We start from the raw sequence: 22,870 nt of genomic DNA, 5'->3' as shown, positions 1-22,870 counted from the left end.
TACACTTGATAAATATACCTTGTGTTCAACGTTTCGTGGAAAACATTGACAGAAACTCTGAGACCACCACTATTTTTATTGTTGCTAATCAGAAACAAATTGCAGTACGACTCAACTTTGTACTACTTAACTATTTACTTTATGATACTTAACTGAGCAACTTTCACCGCCATCTGAATGTTTTCAGTAGTGGAATATCACAAGAGGAGGAAGTAAGTTTTTAAAAAATGTTACTTTGAAAGTAGAATTGGCTTGCTGCTGTCAGCATGCCAAATTCAAATCCAGATTGCAAGTGGTAGAGTGTGGTGCAGATCCTATTTTCAGCAATGTTAGTCTGCTGCTGTGAAAGTATTGAATAAATCCTGTATGGAGAGTGGTAGAGGGACACCATGGAAGGTGATCTCTAAATGAGATCACTACCTGAAAAAACATGCACCTTTTCATTTTAATATTATTATTTTTTTTTTTTTCTGTCCCCCTTCCTCAGGTTTGTATCTGCTTCATTGCTTACAAAATGTCGGTAACATTCACAAAGAACTTTTTGTAAATTCTACCAACCTGTTAAATACTAAAGCAGACATACAGTCCTAGCTTTTGTAAAAATTTGCCTTGCAATAGTGGATATACCTTTTTTAAAACTTTTTGGAAAACACGTTTTCCACGAGCTCTGGTTGTTTTTCCTTTTCCAAACCCTTATCACACTGTGCATTAACAGAAATGTTTTATGTATATCTTATGTTAACTTTTTATGTTAACATATTTTATGTTAACTTTTGTGCTGTGTCCACCCCAGTAGTTTGTATTTCTTTCCTCCCAGTGCTTATGTGGTGAGTCATGAATGTAAGAAAAAACACAGTCAGCATATATGATCAAATATACTGTTCCTGATTCCTTTAAAGCTGGGTTTCTTGGCCAAGTACTTGTCAGGCCAGATTTCAGCTTGCTCTTCATTTCAAGTCTAGGTTTCTCCTCACTGAAGAAGTGCTTTCCTGCTCAATCTCACCCTCCCTCTGTTGGCTTCATTTTTTTTTTCAAAGATAAGCCACAAAAAGCTGTACTTCATTATTTTCTGTTTTTAAAACCTAAAGGGTTTCAAGAGAAAGAATGATGACAGAAATGTATCAGCTTAAAAAATAAACATTTCAAATAATTGAGACTGCGTTGAGTAAGACATTTACAGTCAAATATTTTCTAAATTACAGCTTTAGCTAATAATCTTATTATAATACTATCCAAATCAACACAAGAGGTGTCACACATTGGTATTTAAATTAGAGTATGTGGATAGATTATTGATTTCTGATCTTTCATTTTTTCAGAGAGCGCTGAAGAATATTATAATACCTAAGGCTGATTCATCTGAAACATAGAATACTGTGCCATCTACCATGGCTTTAGTTCCCCTACTTTTATAAAGAGAGGTTTAGCGTGCATTAGACAAACTAGGCTTGCCTAGTGCTGTGGTTATAGCAGAGAGAATATGGAAATCTTTACTCAGAAATGTGGTCATGGAAATTTAGTGTTGTCCTGTTGTAATACAAATTCCTTTGAATTCTTTAATCTGAATTATGCAAACACAATTCTGTACTTTGTTAGAAATCCTTGATTCTTCAAATGTCATTCAAATGAGGCAATGAGCAAGTGATTTACATTATATTACATGCAGGACAAGTTTTTTTTTTTTTTTTTAAATCACTTATCTGTTGTCAATATCTGATCCCATAAATCTCTGGCAAAAAACTGAGATAAGGAAGGTGTGTCAAGTGAGAGGCCATCAGTGTGACCTATTCATTTCTAAACTATGTGAATAGCAATGCTTATTCACAGAAAATTAATATAGTTGTTTTACCATAGAAAAGACTATTTTTAACATGAACTGAAATCAAGCGTCACAGGAAAGGAAGGTACATTTATATGGACATATTAGTCTGAGAGGAATGATCCTGTCCTCAGAAGATCATGATATGTGGTACTCAGTGATGACTACCAAAAAAAAAATTATACTGTAGATGAATTCCTTCAGAAATTAGGGATGTTTTGTTTTTGTTTGTTTCAGTATAGAACCCTAAACTTGCTTATATATATATATATATATATATATATACTTGCTTATATATATATATATATATATATAATATATATATATATATATATATATATATAAAGACTTTTTTTTATAAAAGTTATTGAAGTTAGAGACTAATCAGCTTGGTTACTGATTTAATTTTTCCTTCTAAGCTGAGAAATTTCTTGACAAACTTTATTGATTGTTTTTTAATTTCTGGAGCAGATGTTTGTCTTCCATGTGAGACATAAATTGCAGGATGTGGTAGAGGTGATGAAGTTTACACTTTTCATAGCCTTCAAAAGTTGTTGTAAAATATCACCAGCTGTGTTCCCATGGGTTTGTCACTAAAATGCCCTGCTTACATGTACATGATCCCTGAAATTTGGGGAATGACAGATTTTATCAAGTCAGTTCTCAAACCAGATAATACAGATTTGCTTAATTAGGTGAAACATAATCTTGAAATATGAGATTTCCAGTTTTTTGAAGCTCTTAGAAACCCTTCTTAAATGCCTAAGCCCATATGTTCCTCATGCTGTGCAAAACTATTCAGAGGGAACAAAGCCAATTAAAAACTCAGACATCTAGTGGAACTAGGTAGCTGAGGAAGACGCGTGGCATTATGGGTTTGCACCAAGGATTTCAGCCGACAATGAAGGCTTAGTGGGGATTCAAGCCCACAAGACTTCTTACTTCTGTTGGCTGCTGGAGCACTCCTGGCAGCTCAGGTGGGGCCTCGCAGTGACACGTTGCAACCCAGGGAGGCAGAGCTGCTGTGAAGACACCATGGGGATGTGGCAGGATGAACCCTGCATGCAGTAATGGCTGGCTACAGCAAGTCTACCAGGCCCTTCAAGGCTCTGCAAATTTTGTGCAAGACTGTTTTAGCCTCCTGAGTGTGCTGGGAGTAGAAAGATACTCATGTTGTTGAGGCAGGTTTTTTTTCTCCTCCGTTGTAGTATAGAATAATGTGTGTTGCAGAGGTGAAAAATAAAATGACAGCACATATCCATGACAGACTTCACAGATAAGCTTTGTGGATGTCACAGGTTTAAAATGCATGCTCTAATACTCACAAAAATGATATTAAAATATAAAATTTACTGTTTTTTTTGTTGTTGTTGTTGTTTGTTTGTTTGTTTGTTTTTCTAGTAAAAGAATCAGGTAAAGAGAATAGTCAAAGGGAAAAAAATATTATTTCCTAATTCTAGCTCCATGCAGTCCCAGAGAAGGCTGCTTATTACATACATCCTGCAGGGGTACTTATTAGAAGTGTCTTCTCTTAAAAGGGGTACAGGAATGTGAAGAGGTAGAGAGCTTGTATTTCACAAAAATCATGGGAAAAAAAAAAAAAAAAAAAAGCTTGATTCTGAGATGGTATGTCTACAGGGCATTAAGCAATCTGGCCTGCAGAGAACTTGTAATCTCATGTTCACTTGAACTGATTCATATATTCATATAGGAGTGCTTGGACTTTTTTTTTTTATATAAAATTTTCTAGGGCTTCAAGTGTGGGATTGGTTTTGCTCAGGTGCAGTGTAGCCCCAGCTGGCTTCATTTGTTCATGCTGTGGCTTCGTTAGCAAACCTTCGCAGGCTGTGGATCCTGGGCAGGGCAGTGCTCATGTGGCTTTTCAGCAGCCAGCTCGGATGTGGGCTGGTTTAATATCCATTTCACACCTGACCTGCTCCCAGCCCTGTAACCCATGCGGCTGCAGACATGCCGTATGCCAGCTAAAGGAGGTGCTGAGAACCAGGCTGTCTCTGCACAGAGGTGGTCCTGGGATTGTATCCGACGTGCTGCTGATTTGTGGCCTCTGTGGCTGATGACATATGGGTGATGGAGAGGTTTTTGTGCATTTATCTATGCTGTAGTAAAACCTAGTAGGAAATTAAAAGTTGTGTTTTGAAGAAGGACCTAGACAGTACAGTAAACATGGTTTCATGTTCTTTTTTCCCCCTTCTCTTTGTTAAGTGATCATTGTCCATGTGTATGAGGTAATGCAAGGAAGAGCAGCATGTGACTATAGAACTAATAGAGTTTTAGCACATGTATCCCAAGCTGCTCTTGTTTTGCTGTTTTTTTGTTTGTTTTTTTTTCAATGTATTGTTTGATTTGTCAAGTTCGGTGACTGCCTTCAAGCAATACTTAGTAATTCTCAGAATTGGAAGATCCTAGTGTAAATGCTTGAAGCTGTCCTCTTTCTACAACAGAAATATCTCATTTATTCCTGTCTATTGCGTCATTTATTCCTGTTGTTCAACTCACTTCTGTCCAACACATAACTTTCCCTACTGTTCATGAGCATTTACTTAAAAATCTTTTTCAAGAAGATATGATGTAAAGCTTTTTGAGAGGCCAGGTAAATAGTAAATTCCCTTCTTTGTTCATTATGCTTACTGCTGACTTTCCTCCAAGAACTGTAAGGGGCTAGAGAAGTTGGATTTGCTTTTGTATTTTTCTACCTGTTCGTCCGTTTTACCTCATAGTTAACTGTTTCAGTTTAGATGGAGCTCATTCTGAAGGTGCCTGGCTTAATAGCTCCGAAGCCCATTACTAGTGTTTTTTCTAAAGGCAGTCGCAGCACTAGTTGCTTAGGCAACGTCCAGCTCTTAAGTGAAGCCAAAGAGTCGAGGCCAGCTTCCATCTCTGTGTGAGTTCTTACTAATCAAAACCACATCGTGCAATAGTCCAGCATCACTTAAAAATTACTTGCAGCTATTGTTCTTTGCAAAATACAGTTACACTTCACTATTAGCAAACACTACTGTCAAGTGAAACTATGATAAACATTCAAAGCCAATTAAACCAATTTTCTGTTAATCTGAGGTTCTGTCTGGTAAAACAAACTCAAATCATACTTTACAGAAATCTTAACTTGTGCTTGTTGAAAACCAGACCTTGCAATATAAATATTTAGATACAGTGGATCTTCAGAATTAGGTTAAACATATGTCTGAAATTGAGGTTTGTGACAATAGCTCTGTGATGGCTTATTGTAAAATGCTTTTAGCATAATTATTCCCTTAACAGTGTGTAGTTCATCAGTTCTGAATATGTCATCAGTTCAAAATATACTAGAGAGGTGTTTCTGTAAGTTGCTTAAAAATGTTTAGAAGATCCTAATAGATTTCCCTTCAAGAGCTACTGTTCTTAATGTCACATCATAAACCAGACAGATGCAGCAACAGCCAAGACCCTTGGGGCACTGTCATGGGGAATAAGGATCTTCCTATCTCGCCTGTTACCTACCAAGCAGTCTTGGTTTGATTTTGGCTACTTAACGCAAATTGGCAGACTGAACAGCTGCTTCATTTTCAGAAGAATATTTAGCATATTTACCTGCTGCTTGATGAATGAGAGAGCAATGAATTATTCTGTGCAAGCAAAGACTGAATGATGAATCTAAACTATTAGCAGGGAGTTTAAATTGATGCCATGCTGAGAATGCAACTGATTACTGGTATCTCTTACCCAGAGAGAAAAAGATTTAAATTTCAGAGCACAAATTTCCCACTACTATTTACAATTTGCTTTGTGATAGAAATGGTATTTCAAATAAATATATATATATATATATATATATATATATATATATATATATATATATTTATATATATATATATATTGTTTTTCTAAAGGGGAAGGACAGAAACCTAGTGAGCATGAAATACTTTGTTTTCTGGCTAGTGTGTTTAATTATACTGCCATTTGTTTTATACTGTAGGCCTGTGATAGCTTTCTGCTGACCTGATAAATTGCCTGGCCTGATTAGTGGTTGTCAATAAAGTGTGACTATATATTGTTGTCTTAACATTTAATTAAATGTATATAATCAGCAACCACTGACATTATTGTGGTAACTGTAGAAGGCCCTAATTAGTAAATTCTCATAGTCATTAAAGAGTGTGCTTGACATTCATCTTGTCTATACAATTTACTTATTTTGCCAGTTTCTGAATGTGAAAAATGTACGTTCCAGTATGCTGAGAAGATTCCATCCTCTACTCATATTGCAGGACTTTTTCATTTTTCTTTTTCATGTGGCAGCAGTTAGTGGCAGTAGCAAAGAAAATGTGTAATTTTCACACTTCTGATACCATGCCACTTCATACTTGTACTGAGCTTACAAGAAGAAAAACATATTTTAATTCCCAGTGTTGTTTCTATTTCAGGATTTTTTTTTTGGTAACTTCTTGTAACTTAAAGGACTATATGGTGCCTTCTGTAAAACTGTAAAAAATATTCCTTCTGTAGTAGAGCTACAGTACCACTAAAAAGCAAATCTTAGCTGGCATATTAATTCTTCACTGATACTCCTGTGGGCTTTTTACTTGGTGGAAAAATAACTTTTTGGAATAAAATTTTGCATATATGCTAACAGCTCAGATGTATTTCTTTTTGTCTTATGGTGGAACTTGAATTTAAATGTCATAAAAAAAAAAAAAAGCAAAAGGAGTCAAAACTAAACCTGTTCTGCTTGATCTTAGGTAACAGGTAGAAGTATATTCTTAGTGCAAGTGTATTTTCTACTTTGAATTTTTCCTTTTTCTTTCATTGCAGGAAGTGTAATACATATAAATATGCAATATTACTCTGTATTAACAACAAATGTTAACACTAATTAAGCAAGCTGCAGTCCTGTAGGTTGTCAATAAAACTTTAAGCAAACACATACTCAGGAAATCAATATATATGATACATGTGAGAATAGTCTCTCCCTCCCTGAGGACACCATGTCGTAGTGCTGTGCTGGCACAGGTAAACAGGTCATGGTTTCAGACATACTGGAATATCTCTGTCAGCCCAGGGGATCCTGAGCCTTCCAAACGTGATACAGCTTCAGCGCAGACACAAGATTAGCAGTCTGTCCTTGGCTTCTTAACTCAACCAACCCATAACGATTTGCAAAGTGGGTTAACGAGTACTTAAACAACACCGTGGAGTTCAGCTATTAAAAAAAAACAAAATGCCCAAAGGCCACTGTCAGAACAGACCATGAGTCCTGTACCTGCTGCTTTGCTGTTTTATATTCCCTGTGCACGTTTCATTTCCCTGTTCTTCACGTGGCAGTTGAGCATGTTTGACCCCGCTGTCTGAGTATCCTGTCTGTACGGTTCTGTTTGTCTTTCACTTACTCCTGTCCGCTTCCACATGATTATCAGGGCCCTGACCTGGATTTGCTATACCCCAGCTGCTGCAAAAGCTGAGCAGGGAGGTATCTTCATTTTACTCTTGGAATCTTTTAACATGCGCACTTCGGTAGCAATAACAAGCCATGCTGTGTGTAATTATTTTTACCTACACACTTCTTTTTTCCCCTCAAGACTTCTCAAAATACTCCTTACTTTTGCTGGCCTACAGTTAAATACAGCTCTTACCTTCAGAATGAGTTTCCCTCTGTTTAGCTTTCTAACTGTTAAAGCTGAATATAGGCCACCTACCTACATGTGCTTTTGCATTCATCTCTATTCCATTATTTCTTGTCTCCTGAGGCAAACCTGATTTCTGTGCAACTCTATACAGAGAAAAGGTCCTTAATCAAATCATATCTGTGGAGCTCTTGCTTGGCAAGTGTGTTCTCAGTCCGCTCCTGCATTTGAGAAAGGGAGAATGGAATGGCATTGGGAAAGCGTATTTGTTCCCATCAGTTAGCTGAGAGTTATGGCATGGCATATATTTCAAAATTGTCATTAAGTCTCCTGATAATGCAGTAAAAAGTGGTTTGTTCGAATTATATATTCCTAATGTATGTTTCTGAAGAGAATAAAATCATTAGTGCCAGCAAGGAAGGATGCTTGCTTACCTCAATGAGAGAGGGCCTTTGCGTAAACATGATTAGAGATGTATTGCTCATCTTGAAAATAAATTGTTTAAAAGATCTAGAAATGTCAAAGTACTACAAACCTTAGTTAAACATTAAAGCAATAAAAATGTCTGCGTTTGGTGTAAAATGTCCAAATAATAAAATCTGAACTTCCAAGAACTGTACAGCTTAATAATGGAGAGACAGCCTATGAGCCAGCTCAAAGGGCTGTTTAGTATAGGAGAAGTGTTTTACTGGTTGGGACAAAAGAGTACATAGATGGTTACAGATTGCAGAAGAAGCCAGAGTTGGTGAAAAGGGAGAATTTTTCAGAAAAAGATAAAAATAGTAAATAGGGAAGCTGTAAAATTAGCCAGTCAGTACAAATGTTTAAGCACAGGAGAGACTCTGCGTTGGTGAATGTCTTTGCCTGTCTGGGCTGTGGAAGGCTTTGGTTCAAGATTGTGTTGAATCAGAAAGGTGGCTACCCTTTAATGTAGGTGATAAAGGTAACTCTGAAAAGCTACAGCTTGCACCTTGTCTGTAGAAGGCAGAGAATAGCACTCTCATCTCAAAGGAATCATGGGAAAACAAATTGTTCAAAATTATGGGGTGCTCAGGTGTTACCGGGTGGTGGCACATTGAGTATATGAAGATAACTCTTTAAATGATGCTGCAGAGCTACTCAGGTTAGCACGGAGCTTACTTGAGAGGCCGCATGACTGCCAAAGGCTGCTGTGAAGTATGCTGTGAAGTAGTTTGCATGAGGGCAAGGCTTATGGCTTAGACATGGAGCTGCTTGTAGAGTTACACAGCTGTTGGAGTGGTCTCCAAAATTGGACTGCACTGTGCCATGTCCCAGAACTGCCACGGGCATCTCCATGATGTGCTGTGCTGTGTGGGCCTCAGCACCGCTGCTCTATACAGCGTGAAAGATGGAAGAATGAGAGGTGGCAAAAGCAGAGGAGGTTGTAACCGCAAACCTTCTGGGTGCCATGGGATGGGACTTCGCTGCCTGAGCTGCTGCTCCATACCACAGCCATGGCAGAGGTGGAAATCTTTTTATGCTTGCCCAGTCACTGAAAGAAGGCAGGAGAAGGGAGACATTGCTGCACCATGAAGCATTACCTTTGTCTTTGTCTCCTGTGCAATCATGATCTCGGTCTTGTAACTTTCATCGATATCCTCGCTGATGTCTGCTTTCTTTGTGGTTCTTTGGAAAAACTAACAAGGGGCTGGATGCCTACTTTGTGCTTAGTCTGAAACAGGAGAAGCTGATGCTTTGCTTTACTTTTACGCTTTAATTACCAGACACAGCAAGTACTACATCTGAATTTTTAGTGGCTTGTGAAGAAGAGTGGCATACTACAGATGTGTCATGCAAATAGGCTGTGTGAACCTTAGCTCACTGACAGCCAGGAGTATTGCTGTCACAGTAACTGCATGTCCTGCATTGCTCGTGTTTTATAAGGAAGCAAAATCAGTATTTTGTATGGAAAACAATTAGTAATTCATTACGGTCCGGTATTACAATGTTTTTGGTTTGTTCTGCTTTCAATACCTTTATTCATTTGCCTTCATATTCCTTTAGATAATTCTATAAAGCATTATTGCTGTATTGGTTTCTGGCTGCATTTAGCTTCTTATTATTTTTAATAAGTAGTGCTTGTAAGAAATTTGCTCCTGATTATCCACCGGTACAAAGTTTTAGCTGTTCTGTGACCGATTAATAGTCATGAAATATTTTCTCTGAGTGTTAGTTGACAGAAAATTCAGTCACCTCTGGAAACTGAGGTACAGATATTTTCTATTTAAAAAGAACAGACTTGAAATTGGGTGAAATTTAGTATTCTTTTGGAAGTTACCTGTTAAAACACTGAAAGTTCATAGAATCACAGAATGGCTTGTGTTGGAAGAAACCTTAAAGCCCACCCAGTTCCAATCTCCCTGGAATGGGCAGGGACACTTCCCACCAGAGCAGGCTGCCCACAGCCCCATCCAACCTGGCCTTGAACACCTCCAGGGATGGGGCATCCACAGCTTCTCTGGGCAATCTGTGCCGGTGCCTCACCACCCTCACAGTAAAAAATCTCTTCCTTATATCTAATTTAAACCTACCCTCTTTTAGTTTAAAACGATTGCCCCTTGTCCTATCACTACACTCCCTGGCAAAGAATCCCTCCCTAGCTTTCCTGTAGGCCCCCTTTAGGTACTGGAAGGCCACAGTACAGTCTTTCCTGGGAGCCTTCTCTTCTCTAGGCTGAACAACCCCGGCTCCCTCAGCCTATCCTCACAGGAGAGGTGCTCCAGCCTCTGCTTACCCTCATGGCCCTCTTTTGGACTCATTCTAATACTTCCATGTATTGGAACAAGTTAAGTTGTGTGGTTTATAATACAGAAAATCCTGCTAAATATTTTGAGGAAGGCTGTTGTTATCAATGATTAATTGGTTATGCTACCTAATAAATCAATGTGAGCCAAATTCCATTTGATGAAAACTTGTAGCAGAACTGCTGAGGACAGAATATTTAGATTCTTTTTTAGCAAGGTGAAGTAATTCCATTAAGCAGTCATTACCACTAAACTGACTAAAATGCCCTGTTGCAAGTAATGCTTTTTCATACCGTTAGTATTGGACTTCAACCTGCACCCCGTCTGGTTTGTGTTGCAAAGATCATCACTGTGGGTCCGATCTCGGCTAGCACAAAATTGTGACAGATGGCCTGTTCGGAGTACTTCAGGATAAACGGATTCTAGTTATTTAAGTTATAAATAATGATCGGCCTACTGGCCTAATGCTGCGGCTACTGGTAACAGCTTAAATAACTGTTCCGTTACATAAACAAAGTATATGTTAGCCAAGCAGTTAAAAATTATGGGAACAATTCTTTGAATAATGTTACTGTGATAATTTTCAACTGCAATCCCAGAAAACAAATAAAAAGGCAGACCTTAGACTGAATGCCTAAGTTCAAAACTAGAACTCAAAAAGCTGAAATAATACTTTAATGGGGTTCTAATTAGACTGTAATAATTATTGGAAGCAATTAGTCTTGTTACACTGGCTGTTGTCAAAAAGAAAATCAGAAAATGCTTGGATAAATTAAGTATTAATGAAAGAATAGTTGAAATATTGTGTAGCCCTTTTAGTTTTGATGTTTGTAGTTAACTTATTGTTATGAATAGAAACATTTTACTGAACAGATAGATAAATCCAGAGAGGGGCCAGAAGGCTGGATAAACGCCAGCATGGTTCTCTAAATTAGAATTACTGGGATTCTTAAGGGTATCCTCATATATTTTCAAATTAAGCCTGACCTTTATTTATTATAGGACTTTATAAAAACAAAACAAAACAAAACAAAAAACTGTCCTAATGCATAGGACAGAAATATAATTTTAAAGTGTTTTCCTACTATTAAACATTTGATGAGCACTTATTTAATGGTAATGTTTTTGCATTGTGTTGTTTGGGGAATAAATAATGCACAAAGAGTCAAAAACAAAGATGAAATTTTAAATGAAACACTTATGTAAGTGCTTTAATTAAAAAAAAAAAAAACAACAAACAACACAATAGTATGTAGCCACATTTTCTCTCCTTAAAGAGTTGGCAGAGTGCAGGGAATATGCTGGGTGTAATGGGCTTAATTATTATTCTCAAGTTTTTATTTAAAAATGTTTTGTTTTATCTTGTTTCTGAATAGAGAGTGAAGCTATAGGAGCAGCTTAGAATTTCACAGAAGTGTTTCTCCTGGCTTAGCTGGGGTGCGGTGATTGCATTTCTGTCATTCTGGCATCACTCAGCCTGAAAGAGGTTCTGAAAACTATTAGACCTGGCATAAGGTAGCAGTGGCCTTCTGATATAGCCAGTCTTGCACTAGTTGTTACGGAGTCCATTATAAGAGCAAGAGTAAACAGCAGGATAGGCCTTTAATTCCAGCACTAGTGGCCTTCATCTAGTATAAGTGCTATATGGCAGACCTGTCACAGGTACAGTAACCAAACTGCTCACACACATGAGATTTCCATACTTAGGACTTTAAAAGACATACATATATATATACACACATATGCCCCAAATAATGTATTTGATAGAACTTCCATTAAAAGTACTTCTCTGACAAAGGGGAGATGCCACCTATGGTCTGGCACACTTCAGTATGTGTACTTCTGGCACTTCAGTGAAATGTGATTTTCTTAAAAAACAATTTAAGTTCAGTATCAATTATCCATCCTTTGAAATGGGTGTTTAGTGGTTAATGTCTGCCTTTCAGACATCTAACCTTTATTAATTAAGTAAAATAAATTGTCTGTCTTTATATTTTGCTTCAAAAATGAGCTCTGCCTACTTCAAGGTTTGTTGTTTTCTTACATCTTAAATATACACTTCTTTTTTTTTCCTCCATGAACCATGTAAGAATGAGGAAAAGCTTTGCAAGATAGACTTTTCCTTTTACATATACAGAACAAAGTTCATTAAAGACCTAGCTTAGCTTCTTATGTCCTGTGTGTTTGGGTGACTGCACGCATAACTTTGTTATGATTTAGTTATTGCTTTACCATCCCATGGATTTTTCTGCTCTTCCTGTGGCTTCCTTGAAGAACGTCCATCTGCTAAGTGTTCAGTGTGGTTTTTAACACATATTCGGTTAAAGCGGCTTGGCAATCATGCATGGTTAAATATATGCAATCTCACAAAGCAAAACCACATAATTTGTGCTTGTTCTCAAAACAAGAACAAACAAACGTGTTTTTTTTTCAAGACTGTTCTTTCTGCTTGGGAGTCTGATGTGTCTGGAATTTACATGCGGGGATCCTGAGGAAGGATTAGGTAGCCTTTTGTCACTCACCTGCAGGCAGAAACAGGCAAGAAGCACATACTGTTGCTTTGCTTTTGAAATCTCTGAAGACGTTGGAGGCATCTAACCTTTGATGAATGAAATGTTTCCAAGAAAATTAGTTGTGAGCAAGAACCTTTTAGAAAACAAAGTTGTATTTGATTGTGGTACAGAGGTTGCTAATAAATAGTTTCTAACAACTTTGCATAGGAAAATACAGACTTGGCAGCATCTACATATGTCAAGATTTTATACATATCCGTAACATACAGGTCTCTTCTTCTAATTTGTCAACATTTTCTTGCAGACTTCACAAATGCAAAGAGGCGGAATTACAATACTAAAAACTTACTACAGGGAAAAAAACTGTTACAGTTTCTCTAAAGAGCCTTGAATGATTTAAAATTACTTTCTGCTTCACACAAGAGATGTTTTTCATTCTGTAAAAAAGAATGTGTGGACTATAAAGACAAACATTCCTACATTTTTATGTCTTTAGAAACCCAAAAGACTATTTTCTTTGAAAGCTTTTAAAGATTTCTTGTCACTTGTTGGATGTAGTGGTTATATAGTGGTTAGTCAGAGCAATGTTACCTGCAATAATTTTGCACCAGTCATATGAAATTGGTTTTATTGTCAGCAATTAAACTGTTTTGAGTAATGAATGAAATTTGGGTCCTTAATTATGACAGATACAGATTCTTGGAGGGCTAAGGGTAACTCAAAATATATTTTAGCATTATGTAAGAAAAATAATAAAGCATTGGCTTGCTATTAATTGGAAATAATGATATTGTTAATTATGATATAGAGGAATCAGAATACTAACTTTTATAGTCTGAAAATTTATTGGATAACATTTAGTAATATGAGAAGATTCACTGAATCTTCTATGCTAGTTGATTCATTGAATGCTGGCTTAAATCAACAATTAATTTAAGTTAGTTCTAGAAAACTTGGTAATAAATCTTTGAATACAGGGTGTACTCTAAGGCTGTGTGCTGATCTGTGGTTATATTTTTAAAGAAATGCTGGATTGATGCGTCCTGGAAGTAACTAAACTACACGACAGCTTTGTTTTATCTTTACAGCTAGGGAAATGTATTTGCTTGGGTGTGATTGGGTCCATACTCTTCATGTCATGCCCTTCTGGAATCCATCATCAACAAATGTGAGACCATGTTTGAATTCAGATTCTTGTGTTCACTTAATGCAGAGGACTTAGATTGTGTGCGTGCAGTAAGTGTACAAGAAAACCGTTAGCAGTAGACTCTTCATAGGCACCATCATTCTAGTGTCATGAGTTATTTCTGGGCTCTGGGCATGTGTGCTTGTTTTTTCTTGGTCTCTGCATTTTTTTTAATGTGGCTACCATGTTAGGTGGGTATTTTAGCAAGTATTAGCTAGGAAGATAATTTTTTTATTAGGTTGATGGCCTTTGAGGCTACTAATAGCCTTTAAAACATTGTAAGTTATGTAGATAAAATGATGGTTTCAATTTATTTTTTTAATTATTATTATTATTATTATTATTATTTTTTTTACAAAACTACCGCTCAGTTTGGAGGGGAAGGTGGTACTTAGTACTTATTGTGAAATAAACAATTGTGTTTGTCTTTTCTCCCCCCCCCCCCATGCTAAATTGTACTGGACTTTTATAGCCATTAACATGATCACATATCTAGAAATGCAGAGGTGATTTTCAAACTTGGAATTGAGCTTCTTATTTGTAAAAACACAGAGTTGGAATCATTATGCTCTTACGCCATGGTAACACGGAATTGTTCTTGAAATACACAGCAGTATTGACTAGCTAGTTAAGTAAAGCCTATGGCTCCCTTGCGACACACAAACAGCACGAGCTACTGGAGCTTTCCAGTGCTTCCAGCCCATGAATTTATGTTTATATTCAAATTGGAATAATTGATTGGAAGTCACAGCTTGATAAGACTAAAACAAGAGATACACAAAGAACAACAGGGACTATATTTCTCTTACCAGAGCTCAGCAATTGAAGGCTATTTGCATTTAAATATTCCTGCAGCTCTGCTCCTGGAGTATTTTGTTGATCTGTCGAGTCATGTAGTGTGTTTAGGTGCTGGACAAATACCATCACTTTGATTGCTCTTGGGAGTCTTCGAACACAGAGAACAAAACTATTAGCTTAGATAAAGAACAGTATGTTTTGTGTTTAATTTCCTGCTGATTTATGGTAGTTACTAGATCCTGGTAAGTACTGCAAAAAGCATAACCTTTAATAATATGTCATTTTAATTCAGCCTTTATTGAGGCCTTTGTTACCTGAATCTAATTACTTTCCTGAATTAATTCTACTGATTCTTTTCTCTTGCCAGATTAATGAACTTTTTCTTTTTGAGATGTTATGCTTTTATTTTGTGTAACTGGCTACTTCTTAATACATCATCCTTAACTAAACCCCAATTTATTTGGTGTTAACTTTGTGCAAGAACTTGAATCTCTAATTTTCTATTTCCCTTTGCTTGCCTAAATTCTAGGTAAAAACTGTTTCCCTGAAAAAAATATGAGTGAAATAATTTATGGGAACAGAATTAAGATTTTCCTCAGCAATTTATTTGAGGTGGTAAACCTTCTGTTGTATGTGCAAATGCAAAGTCCTTCTTTCAATTATGAACTCTATAGTCATAGACATCATTGTGACTCATCCAGGCAAAAAGAAACAAGATTTGCAACTGTTCTGAGTAGTTCTGTGTCCCTAGAGGAACAGAATAGGACTGTGCCTATAATCGGAAGGCTCCCAATCTTCACGAGTACAGGCAGCGTGAAAGGGGCTGGATGTTCCCCTATTGAGGGCTGATGTTAGTGTTGCTCTTAGGAATGGTTTCCTTACAAGTCCTTGGAGGGCTGTTGCCACAGGCACACACTGCTGCCAGGCATCCAGTCTTCGCTGGAGCTCTAAACTAACATCTGCTCTTAATAGGTCATAAACCTTTGAGAACCTAGACTTGCCAGCTGACGTTGGAGAGGAGTTGTTAAAATGCTGTAGACTTGTCTCAACTGTGTAGAAACTCATAATGACTTCAGGTAGTTACCTTTGTCATACTGAACCACAGCTGTTGCCTAGGGTTTATGCTGCTTTGTCAATTTTAAGTACCATGAGTATCCAGCTGTGCAGAGAGTCATTTTGTAGAATATTCCCCAGAATATGTTATTTTTCTACTTCATCTGTGATCAAACCCAAACTGTGTAGTATAAAACACTGCAGGTGTATGTGTGATATGTGGAATTGTATTCTTGGGCTGAACTGGCTCATATCTACCCTAAGTATGAGGAGTACATGGCTCTAGAGATGGTGGATTTTTGCACTAATTCTCTACACTAACCCATCTCTGAAAGAATTCACTGTACACTGAAACATGCAGCAATATAGGTTCACTTCTGCTAAAAGTTTACTTGAAATTTGGTAGACAAATAAGGTTTGGAAACAAAGAAAGTAGGCTGACACATAAAGCTCTATTAAAATACAAGCCTCAAATAACAGTAAGATTCATAAGTAGTAAAGGAATATTAGAAAGGTTCTTCACTGAAGACCCAAACCTTTCTGTCTTAATAAGTGATTGAGAGTGTGAAGGTTCCAAAGGAAGCTTCAACCAACTGTTCATGTCAGGAGCTGCTCATCAGTAAGTGCAACAGATTTTCAAGCTGGCCTTAGGCTTCTAGGAACTTGTGAACCATGTTTTATTCCTTGGGTGTCTTTTTAGCTGCATATGTTAAATATACTAGGTTGACTTAAATATACTAGATTGATACCATGGAGGTGTTCATGACTGGGTTGGATGGGGCCCTGGGCAACCTGGTCTAGTGGGTGGCATCCCTGCCTATGGCAGGAGGGGGTTAGAAATGGACGACCTTGAAGGTCCCTTCCAACAATTCTTTGATTCCATGACTTCAGAGAGACTTTTTTTCAGTACTGGAAAGACTGGATATTTCTTTGGGAGAATGGTCAGGAAGTTTTCTGTCTTAACAGTGATCTGGAGACAAATATCTTTTAACTAAAGATTGAAAAAATATTCTTTTAAAATCAAAACAAAGACTTAATGAGTTATGCTTGGTTTTTTGTTTTGTTTTTTTTTGTTTGTTTGTTTGTTTGTTTGTTTGTTTGTTTGTTTCCAACTTAACATCCTTTCTTTGGGGTTGAAGCTAAGCAGTAAAGGGCTCCCAGGCAGTGAGCTGCACCAGCTGAACATGTAGTCTTCTTGTTCATGGTGTGCATTTAGAGAACAAGGGGAGTTTCTTTTCCTGATATCTCTTCAGGTATAGCAAGCTGAAAGAAGTTGTACATACATTCTTATGGGCTGTAATCTTTCTATTGTATTCTTCTGAAGCATACTTGAAAAAAATTATACATTTATTTCAAATATGTGTTTCCAGGCACCTGCACAAAAAGAAAAAAAGAAAGATACTACTCATGGTAGAATGCAGTTCAGCAGTCTTTACAAATGAGGTAAATGAAATCTGTCTGTAAGTCCTGTGTGTAGTGAAAAGTTCTGTTAAGAAGTTACTGATTGATATTACCAAAATGGAGAACCACTTCCCCAAAGCTGTTTTTCTGTGAAGGTTCAAGTGGCATGGAAGTTTGGCTCAACATCTCTTCTCCAAACTTCACTTGCCAATTATAAATTAAGTTCTACCTCTTTGCCTAGCCTCAAGTGCAGTCTTCAACAGAGCAGCAGCAGCTCATCCCTTTTCATCCAGGTTCAACTGACCAGTGTCATAACTCATACGGTATTATAAATCCCCCCTCTGCCTATAAACTCCGCTTACGTGACAATATGCAAGGAAACACCATGACAGGTTCCAGAGCAGCAGAAACAAAAGGTTTGTCTCATTTTGAAAAATCTAAACAATACTGAAATACTTTCTATTTGAAATTTTGAATGAAAAACAGGAAATTCCAGAGATATCTGAATACTTCTGCAGACATTTTATTTTCTCAGAAGACTTCATGTGCTCCAGTTTAAAAAAGGAAAACAAACAAAGAGACCAGCAGGAGCAGAAATCAGATTCCACTGTTATTTCATCCCTGCTTAGTTGGTAAATAGCATTTCAGCATAAACGTTGTAGAAATTAGCTAGGATATGAAGGAGAAGCTTGAGGAGAAAAAAAAAAAAAAGAATCATATTTACTGCTTACTTTTCTAAGTTGCATAGCAGGATGTGCAGATGCTTACTCTTATGTTGCTTGTTCTAATTCTCCGGATTTCCTTTTAACTACTTTATGATATGTTGGATATACAATGGAAGTAATTTAAAGCATGGATTTGTTTTTTGTATCTGTATGTAAGTTATGTCCACAACTTTTCACTGGTACTTGTTTTACTCTTACAAACAACCATTTTGATATGCTAGTTGCCCTCATGAAATCAAGGAAAACATACAGCCTCTTAGGGTTTGCAAGACAGTGAATTCAGTGGAAATGGTAACTGCTGCTAAGTTAGTGGCAATGAGTTTAGTCAGCACTTCATTCAGACTTCTTGTGAAGCCTTTGCAGGATTGTACTTATGCCCTGAAATACTTTATAATACAAAAATGGATTTGATTCAACAGGTCATCAAGAGCCTATGTGGCAGCCTTCATGTAACTAATATTACTGGCCTATCATTACACTTCCTGTTAAGATTTCACCTGTAGAGTCACTTATAATAATTTCAAGTGTGAAAAAGCTAAGGCTAGTTCCCACTTGCTCCTTCCTGTCAGTTGCATGAAGTTGTTTGGAGAAGTGCATTTAATGCTTTGAAAATTAAATATTAATGGTAAGTGTAGAAGTGAATTGAATAGAACTGTAACTATTCAAGAAGGGGCTATAGTTTATCAGAATCATAACCTGGAAAGATTAAAGCCTGCTGTAAACAGAAACATGTCCTTGTGTACTGCATGGAGTATTGTAGGAAAAAATAAACTTAATTTCCAAGTGCGTAATGCTAATCGCTTTAAATAGGTGCTACTTTGCCCTGTAAGGTCTTTAGCATTATTTTATATATGTTGCAGATCTATTCAGTCTAGCATTGAAGTAGTAGTCAGTCAACCTGGTAGGTTCATCTTTTTGTTTACCGTATTTCATAATGTTACAGAAAAACACACTATGAATTCAAAATGCTATAAACAACCAGATTATAAATTGCTTTAGATGTTGTGGAGGAAAGTAAATTGCTCCAAGTTACATTTTGTAATTAATTAGCAAAGTTTGGCGGTGGAGACCTGCATTATGTATTAAAGCTGTGAAAAGTAGATTGTTACGTATGAAAATTTTGTACACTTAAAAAACAAACAAACAAACCCCCCAGACTTAGTCCTCTATTTCCAGAATGTTAGTGTTACTTAAAATAAATTTTCTGTTACTATCATGAACTAAAAACTTCACATGCAACTTACAGTTGGCATGCAGGACTTTTGCTACTTTTTACTTTTTGCTATTTTCAGTACATCCACTGTATTTAGTTTCAACAGAAGCCAGGTATTCTGGTGGATGCAGGCATGAGTATGTACATGTATGTTTTCCCACTATTAGTTTTTTAATACCTTCCACTGCTTTAGTGCTGTTTCCTAGTGGTTTCTGAGAATGTGGGGTATTGTATCCAAATGTTATATAGTTTTAGGAGAGATACTAGTCTCACGGTTATTTTTGTAATAGAATTCCTTTAAAATAACACTTTAATAGAAAAGTGTCAGCTTAAGAAAGATTTAAAGGGAGAAGGCACTGAATTTTCTGACCCTAAAATAGTATTAATGCATGTAGCGTGATGAAAGTGTGTAGCTCTCTTCTAACCTGCATGGCATAACCCATCAGAGTACATTAAATAAACATGTTCTAAAAATACACTTATAAGCTTGTTTGGATACAACTTAAAAAGCTGTTTTTAAAGGCATGCATCCAGAGACATGCAAGCAATAAATTCAAAGCGTCAATGTTTCAGGGACTCTAAATTATTTTCAGAATTTCAGAAATTGAGAAGGGATAAGTGGAAGGAGAAAATGTTGGGCTGGTGCCAAGCGATAGCTCGTAACCCTCACAGACTTCCAAACAGCACAAGAACACCCGAGGTCTCAGGTGATGCTTCACATAACTCTACTTTGGTGAGTGAAAAGTTACATTTTATGATGGTGGCATGCACAGATGAACTTCAGAGATGTTAAATTACTTTTTAAAAATTTAGTATTTTCATTTTATTGCATTGCCTCAGTGTTTGAAACCTTTTGACATAGCTATTTATTCTCTCCATGTGCTATTTCTTCATATTTTATGTTATGCATGGTCCATTCTGACTTGCATGCTCTGTCAATAAATCAGTATTAATATTTTGTGAATGGTACAGTGTTTAAGTAGGAAATGTCCTGATTTTGATTACTTATATTCTTTGTGATCTTAATCGATGCAATAGCATTTGGTCACCGATGAATACAGCTGGACATTATCTTCAGGTACCTTGCTTGCTCTTTTCTTTGCCTCTTACAGGAACAAGGTATAATACATCTGTACTTGTGTTAGAGCAAGAAATTTGTAATTGGTCTTTATATATTTCATGTGATCCTGAAATAGATGGTTGAATTTCTGCATGCAAATCTATTGATAGAAGATGTTCAGACCATATAACTTTGACAAATTACACATTGGAGTTGTCATTAATTGTACCAAGTTGAATAAAGTGACTCATTGATAATAATTTTAATCCTGCAGTTTTTACTCTCTCAAATAAATCCATTTACATCAATAGACCTTTCTAGGTGAGTAAGAACGGATATTATTTTGTAAAGGCATCAGAGTGACCCGTATGTAGGAGCAAAAATTGCATGTGTATTTGTTTTTTTCCAACTGTATTGAAATGTTCAGTCTCTACCAGAACTGATTATTTGAAATATATTCAATTAAATATGCCTCATCCAATTTAATTAAGTTTAAAATAGGAACAACATTTTTCTGTCCTAAGAAGCACAAGGTATCAGGAGGTCCTGCCTTCCAGTTGCTGAAAAATGGACAAGATGACATCTAAACAGAAAAATGAATTATTATTTGTAACTGCTGATGAATGTGGTATTCTGAAGAGATCTATACATGAGGAGGCATTGGTCTGTTTGAAATTTGTAGACAATCTCATTAAAAAAGGATCATACAAAATTTTCTAGTTCAATGGTAGATTATACAGAATGTAAGTTTCTGCTAAGGAAAAGAAAAAAAGCCAGCAGTAAAAATTGCAGATTTTATAGTTCAGTTAATATCCTAGATTATTATTATAGCTCATTTTTGTCTGGAATTACTTACTTTAAGAAAAATAAAAATTAATTAAAAAATAAGGAGTCAGGAAACAAGAAATTTCAAGTTTATTATTCCCTTATTTATTTATTTTACTTTTTTCCCCTAAACTTTAATTACTATTAATGTTTACTTAGTACTAGTAATAGGAGACAGCTATCAAGGAGATTAGATATATGAAAATTTGCATAGTTTGATTTCTGCTTGACTGCTAGTCATTTAATTCAGTTTGATATTTCAGAGGTAAGCATTCAAACCATTCAGGTGGGATTTAGAAATGATGAACTGGGAATACAGTTCATAACAGTTGAATCAGTAGAGTTAGCAAGTTTTAACCTTATTAACATTAAAATTCAAAAACAAGCCTGTTGAAACTCTAGGTTGCTGCTTAGTTCATGAAGTGCCGAAGAAAGCCAGGGATACAAACAACTGGGGAAGATACTATGTGACCTGTAATGTGCTGATCCATTATAGAATAATAATCTCCACAAAAGGAAATAAAGCAGTAATATTTCTAGAGGCCTGTCAAGCTTTCCTCTTCATTTTCTTCACTTTCTGCTCTCTCAACCATTATTCTTTCTGTACAACATTTTGTGAAATAACTGACTTCCAGCATTAGCTTTTGCTGGCAGTGTCTTTCCCACTTGTGGACTGTAGGCTGTTTTCATTATGAACATTTTAAAACTAAAATCTTGTTTCAAATCAGTTTCAGTTTTGCTTAGTCTTAGCTTTGCTTTTAAGTCTGAAGTATTTTGCTTAGCTTAGTACTTGAAAAGAAAATGTAGTGAAAAGGCAGAAAACACAAATTACTTGTAACTTCATCTGTCTTATACTAGCCCCTTCTTTCTGATTTAATACTCACTTTTCAGTGCACTGCAGCTCCTCTGTGAACTTGCTTCCTGTAAGGGGAGAGTTATTTGGTCTGTGGAGAGCACATTTATGGTAAGAAGAAACAGCTCCTTGCTTCCTTTGACTATAGGTGCCAAGTCTGCTTTTGCTGGGAAGCAAACTGGGATGTACATCACATCTTTTTTTTTTTTTTTTTTTTTTTTTCACTTCTGCTGTTTTCCTTTTGTGTACACTTCTCATTAATGAGAATGCCTTCTGTATGGCACATCTAAAAATGTGTATTTTCTTCCCACCAGAATATCACAGCAGCTTCTTTGGAAGCAGAATAAAAGGCTTCTGGTCTAACTTTCCAGTTCAGCACCTTTTTCAGGGAATCACTATGGAGTAGGAATATCTTGTTTAGGACTGTTGCATCTTTGCCAAAATGCATTCCTTTAACCTCACTTCCATTGTTACGTGGCTAAAGGTTGTCTTGGGAATGGAACCTTTGCGATTCTTGCATTTTTTTGCAGTGTATCAAATCCTGTAAATCTGTTAATCTCTCTGCTGTCCTGCTGCTCTGAGGATTGTTTACTTTCTTGAATCCTGTAGGAGACAATGTAGTTTCACATACTGTGAAAGTGCTAGAGATTACATATATCCTATTGTTGATAGCGATAGTAATTACTTGCCAAGTTAAGCAGAAATGTACCCATGTGTGCATAGCTCTGAAAGCATGGTTCTGAAGTATGAGTTTTAGTAGCAATTTCATAGTAAAACTGGATATAACTTCCCATACATTCATTGTTTGGGGGGAGGGCGGGGTGGGAGGACACCAAAAAAAAATAAAATTTGCATGTTGCATTTGAAATACAGAAGTTGTCTTTAACGCCCCTTCTCAGAACTTCAGCTAAGGCTTTTGAAAGGAAACTTTTATTTCCCTTTAAAACTAAAACTCCAAGTGGTTATTTCACAATGGCACTGTCCCAAAGGGGAATGATCTGAAAATTGGAAATGTGTTTTATTAATGTTTATGAAAAG

General features: G+C 36.5%; 1 protein-coding gene across 16 annotated transcripts in view; it reads left to right on the top strand.

Moving 5' to 3' along the window:
* Positions 1 to 22,870, top strand: part of MARCHF1 (membrane associated ring-CH-type finger 1) — a 296,342-nt gene that overhangs the window by 181,913 nt on the left and 91,559 nt on the right. For 9 of the 16 annotated variants that reach the window (XM_068681124.1, XM_068681126.1, XM_068681127.1 and 6 more), the window contains one exon: positions 19,688 to 19,827. The exons of 5 other annotated variants lie outside the window; for them this stretch is intronic. In XM_068681124.1, coding sequence (XP_068537225.1) covers positions 19,726 to 19,827 — 102 coding nt within the window. In that variant the 5' untranslated portion in view covers positions 19,688 to 19,725. Of the gene's footprint in view, positions 1 to 17,125; positions 17,199 to 19,687; positions 19,828 to 22,870 lie in introns of all 16 variants that reach the window. 2 more of the 16 variants (XM_068681129.1, XM_068681130.1) reach the window with 1 other exon arrangement.

This window comes from Anas acuta, chromosome 4, assembly GCF_963932015.1.
Source record: "Anas acuta chromosome 4, bAnaAcu1.1, whole genome shotgun sequence".
Lineage (NCBI taxonomy): Eukaryota > Metazoa > Chordata > Aves > Anseriformes > Anatidae > Anas > Anas acuta.
This window is presented reverse-complemented; position numbering and strand designations above follow the sequence as displayed.